This window comes from Phyllostomus discolor, chromosome 8 (genome assembly GCF_004126475.2).
Source record: "Phyllostomus discolor isolate MPI-MPIP mPhyDis1 chromosome 8, mPhyDis1.pri.v3, whole genome shotgun sequence".
Lineage (NCBI taxonomy): Eukaryota > Metazoa > Chordata > Mammalia > Chiroptera > Phyllostomidae > Phyllostomus > Phyllostomus discolor.
This window is the reverse complement of record NC_040910.2, coordinates 110,284,487-110,298,816: the sequence shown is the minus strand read 5'-3', so window position 1 is coordinate 110,298,816 and position 14,330 is coordinate 110,284,487. Positions and strand designations below refer to the sequence as shown.

The 14,330-nt window shown below is 61.9% G+C and overlaps 1 protein-coding gene across 4 annotated transcripts in view; it reads right to left on the bottom strand.

The window, feature by feature from the left end:
- Window positions 1-444: 444 nt before the first annotated feature.
- Window positions 445-14,330, bottom strand: part of RAB37 (RAB37, member RAS oncogene family) — a 53,234-nt gene continuing 39,348 nt past the window's right edge. The window contains exons 2-10 of one of the 4 annotated variants that reach the window (XM_028520688.2): window positions 13,598-13,708; window positions 6,652-6,762; window positions 5,573-5,614; window positions 4,997-5,063; window positions 4,848-4,900; window positions 3,178-3,243; window positions 2,503-2,559; window positions 2,347-2,423; window positions 445-2,143 (exon numbers count right to left, since the gene is read on the bottom strand). In XM_028520688.2, coding sequence (XP_028376489.1) covers window positions 2,038-2,143; window positions 2,347-2,423; window positions 2,503-2,559; window positions 3,178-3,243; window positions 4,848-4,900; window positions 4,997-5,063; window positions 5,573-5,614; window positions 6,652-6,762; window positions 13,598-13,708 — 690 coding nt within the window. In that variant the 3' untranslated portion in view covers window positions 445-2,037. Of the gene's footprint in view, window positions 2,144-2,346; window positions 2,424-2,502; window positions 2,560-3,177; window positions 3,244-4,847; window positions 4,901-4,996; window positions 5,064-5,572; window positions 5,615-6,651; window positions 6,763-9,521; window positions 10,386-13,597; window positions 13,709-14,330 lie in introns of those variants that run through there. The other 3 variants (XM_028520689.2, XM_028520690.2, XM_028520691.2) reach the window with 3 other exon arrangements.

Here is a 14,330-nt window from a genome sequence, read left to right as displayed (position 1 = left end):
GCTCTAATCCTTAGTGGGACAATGTGAGGTCGCAGCAGGGGGACTTCACAGGGCTGCCCACTGAAGACAGGCCACCTAGGGCGATGGCATGAGTATTGGCAGCAGCGTTTGACCACGGAGTCGGGGACAGGCAGAACAGAGCCAGGTAACCGATCTCTGGGTACAGTCTACAGGGACAGGAGTCCTGCCTTTCCTCAATAGGGAAAGAAAAAATGATTAGAACAGTAATATAAGCCTTCTTTAAGCTCCTGACAGATAAAAGGCTGGTCACAGGGACTGGGCAGTCTGTTAGGGGTGAGGTGACTAGTTGGGGACATTGAAGGATGGGGATCAAGTGATTTTGGCAGTTAATGACGGTTCCTCCAAACAGCACTAACCTTCCTTTCAACACGATCCCCTCCCCCTCCTCTCGCACATTTCAAAGAAGCAGTGGACAGGATGTGCTTTCCAAAATACTGCAATTTAATTCTGAAAACACCAGTGGGAGAGGCCCCGAGCAGCCTGTGTGCCTGGATCGCCTGTGACCTGCGTGGGGCAAGGTCAGGCTCCTCCCTGCTCCTCTGGGGAGAGGCCTCGGAGAGCTTCCTTATCGGGGCCCCGGCCCAAGTCGGAGCTGCTGACACTGCTCAGACAGCAAGATTTCTGCCTTGAAAGCAAAAGCAGTAGCCTCAGACATGTGCAGCGTGCACCTCCCTCTCAGGGCATGCCTCCCTGCCCTGGCCTGGAGAGCCGGCATAAAGGTGACTGTGGGTCGAGACCTGCAGGTCTCATGGCCCCTTCCGGTTGCTGGGATCAAGGCTTTGGGAGACAGGTGACCCTGGCCCCGCATAAAACTCCTTGCTGCCCCTTCCCTACCCCAGTGTAGCCCACGGGACCCTGTTTTGCACATGTATTCCGGTTAACTGGAAATGGACCACCTCTCATTCCCTAACCTGTCCCAGCAGGAGGGGAGGGGACGCCCTTTGGGCACCCCGGGGTCTGGTTGAGAAGAAAGGGTGTGGGTGGTCAGGGGAGGGGCAGCACTTGGGTTTAGGGGGATACCCATGGGGTGAGGTTTGCTCCCCACCTGCTCCAGGAGTTAGGGGTTTCTCTTTATCTCACTCTTTACTCGGGAGAAAGAAGCGCTACCGCTGTTTAAAGAAGTAGCCTGTGGACTGCATACCTGCCAAAGGGCTGGGGCAGGAGAAAATCACCTTCCCCTCACTGGGACTCCAGGTGTCCAGGGGCATAGACAGAAAGGAAGATGACCCCAGGGACCCAGGGAGGTTTGGAAAACAGGAACCAAATGTTTGTAGGTGCCCCATTGTGCTTGTGGGCTGGAGGGGAAGGGGTATACCCCCTGGGGCGGGGCTAGTAAGGCCAGACGGAGTCAAATGGACCCAATCCCTGCTGCTCCTCTCTCCCCCTCCCAGGGAGCTGGGCCCCTGCCCAGCCTCCACAGTTCTTATCTTCCCTGATAAGAGATAAGCTTCGGTCTAGATCCTAGCCCTGGGGCCGTTTTATTGGAACCGGTTGTTCCCTGGGGAGCTGGAGGAAATGAAGGTGGGGGTGGGGGTGGGGTGAGGGGGGTGGGGTGGGGGGTCTGCTTAGCCTTTCTCCCGCTGAAGGGAGAGTGGGACCCGAGTCACCACCTGCCCTCGCACCCCAGAAGTACACGTTTCCTGGTAGTGAACTGGGGCCGTATTGCCCCCAGCACGGGGGTAGGAGGGAGGCCCGGCCCCCGAGTCCTCGCAGATACTAGAAGGCAATGGGCCCCCAGGACCCCACCTTGGTTTTCTGGTGCTGTTCTTTCGTGTGTTATATTGTGTATCACTAAAGTGAAATATAAATATTTTTACCCTCCCTGGGAATACAGGGAAGCTAACAGGAACAAGGGTAGGGGTGGAGTATAGCCCCCCATTGGGAAGGGGCTGTGCCCTGGGTCCCCCCCAACTCTTCCCCCATTGGCTCAGTCTCTCAGAATCGGCCAGCCCGGGGGGGGGGGGGGGAGGCTGCCTTCTCGTGGGCCTCTGGAGCCTTCTTTGAGCCCCTTGGGAGTCACAAGAAGGAGCAACAGCTGGGCCGCTTCTTCTGGGACTCGATGTAGTCTCGGATCTGGAAGCTGGGTTCGCCGGCCTGCTGCCGGGCTCTGTACTTCAGCTCCCTTGAAGAGGAAGAAGCAATGAATGGGCCGCAGAGGGAGCGAGGGGCAGAGCACCCTCCCCTCGCCCACGGCCAGGGGCGCATGGGCCTCAGGACGCAGGACTCCGCGGAGCTCAGGGGCTGGGCCAGAGGCCAGGCCCCTGCTGGATCCCCAGATGGTGCCCCCCTGTTCCGCACACTTCCCTCCCCCGGCTCCGCTCTCACTTGGCAATGGCCAGGAAGGCTAACTCCACATTCATGCCCGTCTTGGCGCTGGTCTCCATGAAGGGAACTCCGTACTCCTGCCAGGGAGGGAGGGTGTCCTCAGGGCCAGTCGCTGGTCGCCCCCACCCGTCGCCCTGCCCACGGACAGTCGCTTACCCTGGCCAGCATCTCTCCGTCCTCCGAACGTATCACCCTTCCACTGCTCACGTCTGCCTGTCAAGCCCAGGTGGGTCACTCTGGGGAAAGAAGCCTTGACCCCAGCTGGCCCCTCTCCTGCCCCCACAGGCCCATCTTTTGCCCCAGGAGCGGGCGCTGCCCGCCCTCTGCTGGTGGCCGGTGGGACTGCGGGTGGTATGATTGGCATGGAGCCAGGGTTCCTACCTGGGTCAGGCTGAGTTCCCCAGCCCCCAGCCCCCGGACCTCACTCCCACTAGGGAACGTGGGTAACTCTCCTCAGCAACTGTGTGGTGACCCAACCTCAGAGGGGTGACAGTAGTTGGGGCTAACCCTTTCAGGTCTTAGCTCTGCATTTGTGACCCTAGTCACTACGCTCTAATAAGGACCAAATAGCTGGGCAACCTCGGATCTGATGAGTAGCAGCTTGAGCGTTCCCTGCAGGGGGCCATTTGCAAAGCTTCCCGAGAGCAGACGAGATGGGGTGAGGCCACCGGGTGCGGGTGACCCCTGAACTGGAGACTGGAAAGAATCCGTTAGCTGGAAGGGTGTCCAGCTAACGCTCTTGGGCAGCAGGGAGGCTGGGCCGAGGTAACGCAGTGTCCGGGAGAGGAAAGGAGGTTTGGGGTGGGCGGACCCCGCCGTGGAGCCACTCACCTTGTTGCCTAGCAGCATGATCACCACATCCCTCTGGGCGTACTCGTGGATCTCAGTGAGCCAGGCCTGCGGGAGGGGCCGGCGGAGCGGGCTTAGGCCGAGCACCGTTCTCCCCTCCCTGTTGCCCCTCCTTCCTCTGCCCCGTTGGATTACCCTGGGCTGCTCCCTGTCCCCCAAACACCACGCCCTGTGCATCCTCTCCCCTGCATCCTCGTTCTGGCCTCTCCAGTCGGTCCCGAGGCCCCAAGCCCCACGCAGCGCGACTCCTAATTCTACAGGGACGGCAGGGGCTCCCTCTCACCAACCAGCTGGTAGTCGCCAGCAGTTTCTTTCTGAGGATTGTGAGACCACATCGGGGCTCCGGGATCAAAACTACTGTGACTGAGCCCTGGCTGGTGTGGCTCAGTGGGTTGAGTGCCGGCCTGCGAACTGAAAGGTCGCCGGTTCGATTCCCAGTCAGGGCATATGCCTGGGCTGTGGGCCGGGTCTCTGGTGTGGCTCATGTGAAAGACAACCAATCGATGTATCTCTTACACATTGATGTTTCTCTCCCTTTCTTTCTCCCTCCCTTCCCCTCTCTAAAAATCAATAAATGGAATCTTAAAAAAATACTGCGATTGATTGATTGATTGAAGTGATGTCTGCCATGAGCATGGAGTTGCAGGTTGCAGTATGGGTGTCATGGATTTCCACCCTCTTTATTTATTTATTTATAATTTTTCAAAAAGATTTTATTTATTTCTTTTTAGAGAGGGAAGGGAGGGAGAAAGAGAGCGAGAGAGAAACATCAATGTGCAGTTGCTGGGGGCCATGGCCTGCAACCCAGGCATGTGCCCTGACTGGGAATCGAACCTGCGATGCTTTGGTTTGCAGCCCGCACTCAATCCACTGAGCTACGCCAGCCAGGGAGTATTTTTAATTTTTTAAAAAGATTTTATTTATTTATTTTCAGAGAGGGGAACAGAAGGAGAAGGAGGGGGAGAGAAACATCAGTGTGTGGTTGCCTCTTGCATGCCCCCCACTTGGGGACCTGGCCCACAGCCCAGGCACGTGTCCTGACTGGGAATTGAACCGGTGACCCTTTGGTACTCAGGCAGATGCTGGATCCACTAAGCCACACCAGCCAGGGCCCCACCCTCTTTATAAGTTGTTTTATATCTATACGTCTCATTCCTCCAGTTTGCTTATTAACCCCCTGAGGTCAGGGAGCACGCGAAACATTTTCAACGCTACGCACAGAGTCAGTATTTGTATTTGTCGAATCATTCTCTCTTTTCCTCGGTAGTTTGGTTGTGAGGACAGAGCCCCTGCTTGCCTGCGTCACTTTCTGGCAGCTTGGGCTGGGTGTATGGGTGGGCTTTTCTGCTTGGGTCCTCCCCTTGGTCTCTGCGGGTAATTGACCGGGGTGGAGCTGGGTACTTTCTGAACCTTTGTCACCGAACGCACACATGAATCACCCTCGGGGCCAAGCAGGTGGCACACAACGGCCTGCCTGGCCTCCGTGTGCCCATCCAATTACCCGGCGGCAGTTTACTCCTCTGAGTCACGGCCCAGGTATGTTTCGGAGTCAGCAGTGTCCCGTGCCCCGCCCCCTCCCCACCAAGCAGGAAGCTGGGGAGCTGCGCAGGCCCCACCGAGGCCGCCAGGGGCGGTGGGGCGGAGGGACCTACCCGGATGTTGTCGAAGGAGGACTTGTTGGTGATGTCATACAGCAGGAGCAGGGCTGCAGGGGAGAGAGAGGCCGCATGGGGGGCTCGGGGCGGAAGGGTGGGGGTCCCAGGTGGGCTGGGGAAGGCGCCGGAGCGCACGAGGGACTGACCTTGGGCGTCTCGATAATACGCGTGGGTGACACTGCGGAACCGCTCCTGCCCCGCGGTGTCCCAGATCTGGGGAGGGACAGACACATGGTCAGAAGGAGGCAGGGGCAGGGGTGGGGGGTGGTGGGCGGAGGAAACCCGGGTTGTGTTTTGACAGATGTGTGGGAAGCTGGGATCTTTGCTTCCCCGGGTTCTCACGGGCTCCTGAACACCTGACCGTGTGGAGCCCGGTGAGTTACCGAGTTCCCAAGTGTATTCAGTGCCGTCACCGCCTCCCCAGCCCAGGGGTTGGGGGAGTCCCGCCTCCTAGAGCGGATGAGACCCGGGAAACAGGGAAGGAGGGGGGGGGGGGCAGGACAGCCTGTCCGCAGGCCCTTGGGGCTGCCTTTGGCGAAGAGGGGGTGTCTGGGGACTGCTCTCTCTGCAGACAGCGAGCAAACAGACGTGTTGTTCCTTCTTGGGCGCCCACAGGAAGTTGGCCCAGGTTGAGGGCAGGGCCACAGACCTCCTGCTGGTTGGGGTGGAGAGAAAGGGCCGGCCCCTCCCCCCGCCACCCGCCACCCAGCCTCCCGCCTCACCTGCAGCTTCACCCTCACGCCATCCACGGTCACCACCTTGTTCTGCAAGACAAAGGGGCAGAGGGAGGGGTGGTCGGAGGACGGGGGCGCCTTGCCTCCCGCGCTGTGCTGACATCCTACTGTGGAGCGAACATCCTGTCCTTGTCCCTCCCCAGGGCTGGAGGGGGTATGGTGAGTCTGAGAGACGTCTTTGGGCATGTCACCCCAACAGGGCAGTGGGACCCTGTTCCCAGACACCTCCACCGAGGAGCCATCTCTTCTGGGAACTCCGTCTGCCCAGCTCACATGCCAGGGTCAGGCCTGGCTCTCCCCAGGGCTCAGCCCCTGGGGACCCTGCCCATTCCCCCCACCTCCACCTGCCTCTCCAGGAGCTCAGCCCCATCCTGCAGCCGAGTTCTTAGAGATGAGATGCCCGCCAGCATCCTGGGGACCTTCTCCGGCTGCTCATTAGTTCTTCTAAGTGAAGCTTCATTCCCCTCCCACTGGAAGGGGGGCACCCCCTTCCGAGAGACCCCCTCTGCCAAGGCTAGACCTTACTCTCCCCGACCCTTTGGGTGTGCGGGGCTCAGAGGGCTCACTCCACACCCTGATGCAGATTTGGCAAGGAGGGGTCTGCACGGCGAGAGGAGGGGCCCTGGCGAACTGCTCTCCCCCCACCTGGCCAGCCCAGCTCTTCAGCCGGGGCAGCGCGGCGCTTCCTGGAGCAGCAGGGAAGGGCAGTGGACTCCTGAAGCCTCGCCAAAGGGCCCCGGCGAGAGGGCACTGGGCAATAGGGCCGAGGCCCGGGAAGCTCAGCTCACGCCGCAGATGTGTCTGCCTGGCTGGGGCAGACCTTTAAGACTCAGTCTCTCGTTTTCCATATTCTGGAGTGGGGCAAGGAGTAGCCCATCAAGCCCAGACTCCTCAACCCTGGCCACCTCGGCGCTCCCTGGGGAGCAGCCCTGGTGCCGCCCGGGCAGCGGGCCACCGCTGTCCTGCAGAGTCAGGGCCGGCAAGGAGAGGGCAGCGCCCCGGAGCTGGTGCCGGAGCTGTGCCCCTGGCTCACTGCAGGGAGCCTGCAGAGCCTGCAGCCACCTCACCCTGAAGTCTATGCCGACGGTGGCTATGAAGGTCCCGGACAGGAAGGCCCCGTCTTTGAATTGGATCAGGAAACAGGTTTTCCCGACGCCTGAGTCTCCCAGAAGCATCACCTAGGGGATGGGGGCAGAGGCAATTAATGGGGACTTGGGTGCGTTTCTGGGCCTCCAGGGAGAGAGGGCCCGGGAAATTGGGCAGAGGGCGAGGGGAGGATGCCGAGAGAGCCAGGGGGCCGTCTGCTTCTGGAAAGCCTGTTGCGGACTTCGCTCTGCCTCTCCCACCTCGCAGGGTTCTCCCTCGGACCCTCCTGACCTCACCCGATTTCCTGGAAGCTGGAGTGGAGACCTCGGCACCAGAGGGTGCTCAGCAGCCCTGGAGAACCACTCCACTTGTCTCGGACACCTGGGTCCCTGCCACAGCACGCCCAGGCTCCTTCCCACTGCGCGTGCCCGTGTGTGGCGGGGCTGTGCTGCCCGGGGTGTTAACGCTGGGGCCTGGGACGGGATTCTCACCCAAGGAGCTGATGGGGGCGGGGCACTGCTGTTTACCGAGGCTTGTCCCCCAGTGACTGTTGTTTGGGCTCTTTTTTTTGGCCACGGCATTTCTTTAGAAGTTTCTGATGACGTTTGACGTGTAGAGTGAGGGTGCACGGCCTAGGGGAGGTTCGCATTTATACTGAGTGGGGCGACACTTAGTCTGAAGTTCTTTCAGCAGAAACCTCCCGAGGGGGACAAGTGGCCGCAAGGTGGCATTGCTGGGTCACCGTGGGGCGGGGAGTGTGGGGCGGTGGGGTGTGTCTCGCCCCCTTTTCACTCGGCCAGTCTCTGCTCCCCTTCTCTGGGGAAGGAGCGTGGCGCGGCGGGGGTGGGGGAAGGAGACCTCTGCCCAGGTATTCCTCCATGCTGGAGGACAGAGGTCTGGACCTAAAAATGCCAGAGTTTGTCCCTGCTGGCCAGCTAGATCCTTAGTGGGTTGAGCAGGGACAAGGTTTGGGTTATTCTTGAGGCTCTGACCTTGACCATGGCTCCCCTGCTGTGCACGTGGGGTGCTGGGCTCAGCTAACGGCCCTGGAGAGGAGTGAGTGCTGAGCAAAAGGTGAGAGTGAAGGCCCCGGCTTGTACATGGCTTACGGGGGGCGGGGGGGGGGGGGACCTTGGGAAGCGTCCTTGGCCTTCTGTGGCATGGTTTCCACAGTGGCCAAAAGGAAGGAGGGGCAATTTCTTTGAGGCCTTTCTGGAGTCTGTTAATGGCTAGGACCAACCACCAGCAGGAGCCAGAAGCCTTCATAGGAGTGGCCCAGGGGTGTCCTACCCGCCCGTAGCCCCGTCCCTTCTAGTGCAACCCAAGAGCTCCCACCGGGCTCTTCCCTGCCTGTCTTGGCTCGGGCTCCTGGGGCAGGCTGGGGGCTCGCAGGCCGGTGGAGGCCAGGGGCCAGTTCTCCACAGATGCTGTGTGTGTGTGGGGGGGTGCCCTCTGGAGCCTGCGCCGCCCCCTGGCTCCTGGGTCCCAGCCCCCAGCACGGAGGTGAGCAGGGCGAGCGCCTGTGCACGCCACAGGTCACAGCTGCCCTGAGCACACGGTGCCAGCCACCCACCGAGGCGGGCAAATCCACTGAACACAAACAGCTGCCCAGCCCGGCCACCTCCTAGGCAAACAGCCTGGCCGCCTCGTCTGGCTGGCGGCGCGGTCACTAGGTCGGGCTGTCCCCACCAGCCCCGGGGGCTGGCCCTCAGCAGCTTCCCTCCCACCGAGGGCGAAGGCAGGGGGGCCCATTTCCTGTTGAGAGCCCACACGGGGCTCCTATCTCAACGGCTCCGGGCCCTCTGGGCGGTGACTTGCAGAGTGGTTTCCCCTGAAGCGGTGTGGGCGGAGGCCCGGGCTCCCAGCGAGTCGGAGCCCCTGAGTGTGTGTGCGGAGGAAACCAAGGCCCAGAAAGAGGCAGGTCTCTCTCTTTCCAGGCCGAGCTGCACGAGACGGGGCGGCCTCCTCGCACGACTAGCAGCAAGCTTAGAAGCGTGGAAACTCGGGCTTCCCTTGGCACCTCTTTCCGAGTTCCTGGCGTCTGCGGGCTCCGAGGTCACGGAGGGAGGGGACACACCAGCGTCCATGGCCACCCTCACCTGCTTCTGCACGGGGTCACCCTGCAGAGGGACTGCGCCCCAGAGAGCGGACTTACACTGTCCCCGGGGCGGGGGGGGGGGGGACGGGGGACTTGTGACTAACTGTTGAGATCTTTCTCAGGTTCTAAAAATTCCCAGGTGGGCCTCTGTTCGGGGTAGCAACCTCCTCCTGGCAGAAGGGGCGAGGCAGGCGTGGAAAGGGAAGAGGAAGGACTTGTGGTTAGCCGCGGGGACCTGAAGAGTTTCGGGTTTAAGGGAGAAACGGGAGGGTGTCAAGTCTCAGCTGAGAGCCAAGCTGGGAAAAGCGCATTAACCGCAAGCTGCTCCACCACCAGGGGGGGGTCCTCTCTGGGCATCCAGGTGTCCAAGCATCCCTATTTCCTAGCCCCCGGGGGTCCCTGCCACCAGGAGAGTTCACCCTTATGGAGAAGCACGGTGTCCCCCGGGGACTCATACTAGCCAGAGTGTGGCAGAAGAAGATGGGGCTGGGGAGCCACTTCCCAGCTTCCTCTCCCAGCCCGGGCAGAGCCAGCCCGGATCCCAAGAGGCTGGGATGGACTTAGGGCCTGCGTCTCCACCTTCCCTTTCTACTCTGGGACACTCGGCTGCCTGGGGGAAGAGTTGAGCGCAACTCAGGCGGCGCCAGAAAAGCGCTTCGTCCCGGGAGCCCCAAGGTCTCAGGCCAAAGGGTGCGGGGAGGGATGGCCCTCAGAGCCGGTGAGTCCCCGGCGCTGAACGCAGTGCCCACCCACCTTGCGCGTGAGATCGTAGCTCGGACTGCAGGGCAGGGAGAGCTTGGGGACCTCGCCATCCCGGGTGGCAGCGGCGGCACCAGGCTTGCCTGTCATGTCTCTGGACGAGGTGAGCCGGGGCCGGTGGCGCGCGAGGGACAGCGCAGCAACAGCTCCGCCTTAGCTCCACCCACTCCTTCCATCCTCCACCGCCCGGGCCTAGACCCCGACAGGCTCCTCCCTCTGTCCTGCCACCCCAAAGACACCGACCGACGCCGGCGGGAACCGGCTGTCCTGCCAGGGCGCGCAGGGCCACAAGGTCAGCGCCCGAGGGGCAGGCGGGCCCCCTTAGCAACACTGACCCGGCTTCCTGCTCTGAGGGCGTGGGCCAAATCCATCCTTAGGTTACCTTCCCACAGGAAGCGCTCCCTGGAGACCCCGCCGCTGCGGAAGGTCTGGCATCTTTGGGACCCGAGCCCCAGTACCAGGGTTTCCGCTGTCGCTGCGCAGCGCGCCCAGCAGGCGGAGCCCGAGCCCAGCCAGCTGGCGGTCAACAGGTGGCCCCGGGGGTGGGGTCTCGGAGAGGCTGCCACGGCCCTGCCCAGCGCAGCGCCGCAGGGGAGAGAAGGTGTACATTCCGAGGAAAGCGCCCAGGTAGTATCGCTTTTATTACTGCGGCCCAGCCCGAGCACATGTAAATATAATTTTATTTACCGACTGATATTACCTTGCAGCGCATGGCCCCCGGCTGGCTGGTGCTCTGACTTTGACCCTCCAGTGCAGGTCACCTCTCATTTCTCCCTGACCTGCTGACTGTGTCCAGAATGTTCCACTGTGGAACAGCCTTCCCCGCCCAACCCTACTGACCTACGCGCTCCTGAAGGCAGGGCTGGCCGTGTCATAGGGGCCACCCTCCGCCTTCGGCAACGAGTAAGCCTTCAACACTTGATACCAAATGGATCCTGACGTTGTGAATCCTTTAGAACAGTCCCCAGGACACCCCAGGAACCCTGCAGCTCCTGGTGACGGAGGGTAGTAGCATGTCCTGGGTTGCCCACAGCAGAGAGAGGCCGGGGACTCCGTGGCCCCGGGTCAGCCCTTCAGTTACGCCTGGCCCAACGTTCTACACAAGCCCTTGAGCTTACCAAGCCCGGGACACCGTGCAGGGTGGGTGCAGTATAGAGGAACTGTATGAGGGGTGTAAAGAGGGGAGGGGCACCTGCACCTCTACTTAGGTGCTGGGGTGAAGGGCGAGAGGTGGGTGTGGCTGACGGGTGATGGTAGGTCACCTGTGTCCGGCCCCGGGATTTTTGGCATCAGCTGGAGTTATTTCATGGAGGTGGGCCCTCCAGAACCCCATCAGGGCGTGGGGTGGGGCTGTGCCAAGGAGGAGCTGTGTGTGGGAGAGGAGAAGCGGCGTAGATGACTGATTTGGACTTCATTTGGAAGCCGGCAGTGAGCCCTGGAGGCGTGGTGGGGTGGGGTGTGAGTGGAGAGCGTGTTTCGGGGGGTGAACTCTGCAGCGGTATTTGGGCAAGGCTGGGGAGGGTGGGGAACGCCGAGGCAAGAAGTAGCAAGGAGGACCCGAACCAGGCTGGCTAGAAAGACTACGGCGTGGACCCCATTGATGTCAGCACCCCAATAAACCCACCTCCAGGACTGAGCAGCCAGCTTGATGGGGCTGGAAACGGAGGAGCTGGGGGAGGCCTTGATTTGGGAGGTGTCCACACGGGCCCTGGGCAGGTGCCACTTCCAGAGGGCCACCGGCCTGGTGGTTTCTGGGCCAAGGGCTGCTCCGGAGGCCCTGGGGTCTGGCTGGAGGGCCCCCTAGTAGTCACCCCGTTCCCCCTGTCTCCTTTAAAGCAGGAGTCCCAGGCCTGCGCCCTTCTCCCGCTGCCCGGGCGGCTCTCAGCCGTATGAGCTGGGCCCAAGGGAGTGTCAGGGGCCCCTGTGCCTCAGGGACCCTCCTGCAGGAATTCGGGCCACAGCCGGTGGCAGCCACGGGCCAACCACGAGCCACGTGCGAGTGGCCGGCTATAAGCAGTCCTTGAGATGTCCGTACGAATGGCAGATGGACAAACCAGTGTCTTGGAGCCTGGCTCTCCGGGGACCCCTCCCAGACCACTGATATTTGAAGGAGACCCCAGTGTCCTCCGGCCCGTTTGCTCAGCACGCCACAGGAGACTTCCGCTGCGGTGCACAGAGCTGGCTTCCCTGAGCAGAGGGTTGGAGAGAGAGCTTTCTCTGGGAAGGAAAGGAGTGGCGGGCCTTAGCAATGGCTACAAACCTCTTTGTAGGTGAGCAGCTGTGTGTGGTAGGCCCGGGGTCGGCCACGTGTCCTCAGTGTGGCTCCGACCATGAGCTGCTCTTGCTGCACCCAGCCACCAGCACATGGGGCCCCCTGGGTTTGCGTCCCAGCCTAGGAGCAGGCTATATGTGTCTGTGCTCCCAGACCGTTCACCTGACCCAGGTGTCCCCAGGCTCGGGCCTGGGTCGGACCCTCAGCCTCTCCCCCGTGTAGGCTGCCCACGGGTTTGTCCTGAGTGAATCAAAGCTTCCCGGAGCTGACTGGTGCCAAGGAAACAGGGAGGCTCTAGAAGGGCCGGCCCTGGGAGAGAGGGAGAGCCCGGCCTGCCCCATCTCAGGCTGTTTATGGCTCTAACCACACACATTCTTCCTTCCCACAGGCGGGCGAGGGGCCTCACCTTCCCTACCAGGCTAGTGGCAACACATGGAGGTCCCACCCTGTGCACCTGTGCAGCGAATCCAGGCTGTGCGCCCATGACCACACCCATTCCACCCTGACGCCACCCCCGAGTCCCATGGCGGGACGATGGGCGTGGAGTGGGCCAGGTGACTTGAATGGGACTGTGAGGAGCAGCCTGGGCAGGGGCCCTGGTGGGGGACGCCAGGCACCAGACATGCTGGCTCACTTCCCGGGAGGCCTCGGGGCCGTCAGGGCAGCCTCGCTCCCCTGGGACGCAGCCCCGCACTGCAGAACCCAGTGGCTCCCAGCGGCCCCCAGCGGCCGGAGAGAGAGTCCGGGCACTGGTGGACTCCAGGCGCCACACCCTGGCTGGGCTCTCATTTCCGTTTCACTTTGAAGCCCTGTCCACCCTGGGCCCTTGACTTCCTGTCTGTGACCCACTGGGCAAGCTCCACATCTGGGGTTCCCTTCTCTTGTTCTGCAAAAGTGACCCTGCTGCGTCCCAGCCCCAAGTGTGGCCTCTCGGGCTCGTGGCCTCTTGGGCCCGTGGCCTGCTCGGTCCCAGAAGGTGACCTCTCAGACACCGAGGCTGCCCAAGGGATGGCATTCGGTCTTCCCCGAGGTTCTGGAGACCCCAAGGAAGGGCCCTGCGGCTGCTGAGACTAGTCCGGGGGCAGAGCCACACCCTCTCCAGAGGCTCCCGGGACAGGGTCACTGAGAGCAGCTGGCAGTCGTGGGAAGAGGGGGGAGGGGAGAGAGACCTGTGGGGCGGAGGGAGGCCTTCCTGGACCACAAGCAGTTGTGGGTTTGGAATACTTCCCTAATCTGAGCTGCCCCCTCGCCCCTGTTCTGGGTGCAGGGAGAAACCAAGTGCTAAAAATGAAACTTTCGCCTTCAACCAGCCGGCGCCCTAGGACCACAGTGCTGACTGCATTGTTTTATAAATTTTAAGCCACGCCGTTGTCTCCCCAGGTTCTTATTGTCCTGGAAGGTGGGCCAGAATAATCCGTGCCAACACTCTCCCTTGCTCTCCAGCTTCTGGGGTGTGTGGCCAGTGGGGAGCCCCGTAGGGCCTGGGGGATCGAGAGGAGGGCAGTGGGGGGTGGGTTTGTAGGCGTGGCTGCCTTCCTTGTTCCTCCGTGACTATAGTCACCGCTCCCGCCACCAGCCCGCTCACACCCCACACCACCCTCTCTGCCCCTGGGTCTGTGACAGCTGCTTCCTCGCCTCGTTTAGGCGGGGGTGCCATCCCTCCCCGCTTTCCGAACCCCCGGCTCACACCGTGGTAGACAGCCTTCTCATCAACCCCCCTTGCACGATCCAGTGTGAGCCTGTGTCCCGCCGGGACCCTGGCAGAGGCCGCCCGGGGCCCGGAGGCTGGGGCACTTACTGTGAATCCGATGCCCACGGTGGCCGAGAAGGAGCCGGGGAGGAACTTGCCCTGGTCGAACTGAACCAGCAGAGACGTCTTCCCCACGCCACTGTCGCCCACCAGGATGGTCTGCGAGGGGCAACAGAGGGGCGTGAGGGCCTGCGGGCGAGTCGGGCTTCCGTGAGGACGTGGTGGCCGGGACTGTGGGGTCCCTGCACACGCACACACACACGCACAGGCACACTCTCACAGATGCACACAGGTGCACACATGCAGCATGCACGCACAAACACAGAGACACACTGGTACGCACAGAGGCGCACACAGAGGGCACACGCCACGCTCCTCGTTGCTCACTGAAGTCACCGAAGAAGGCTCAAGAGCACAGAGGAAATCTTGGTCCCTGTCCCCTCCCCGTGAACGAATATGGGGTAGCCGTGAGAATGTGCCCCCCAGACTTCCAAGCACAGCACCGTGATGGACAGGGCCTGCGCCGCACTTGCAGGCCATCGTGGGCGTGTTCGCGTGGAGGCCACGCCTCTCACGGGCAATTCCAGCCAAAGGCTGAATGAGGCGGGGGCTTCCAGGTACAGCCTGCGAGACTCAGCACTCCCCTAACGGCTGATTTCGGCTGGAGGACCTCCTTGGGGCTTTATAGAACCTTCCAGAGGCTGCACGGTGGTCTCGGACACCCACACGCAACCTCCCTGGCCTCTCCCTTCACGTGGGGTCAGACCTGCATCGAGGTCTC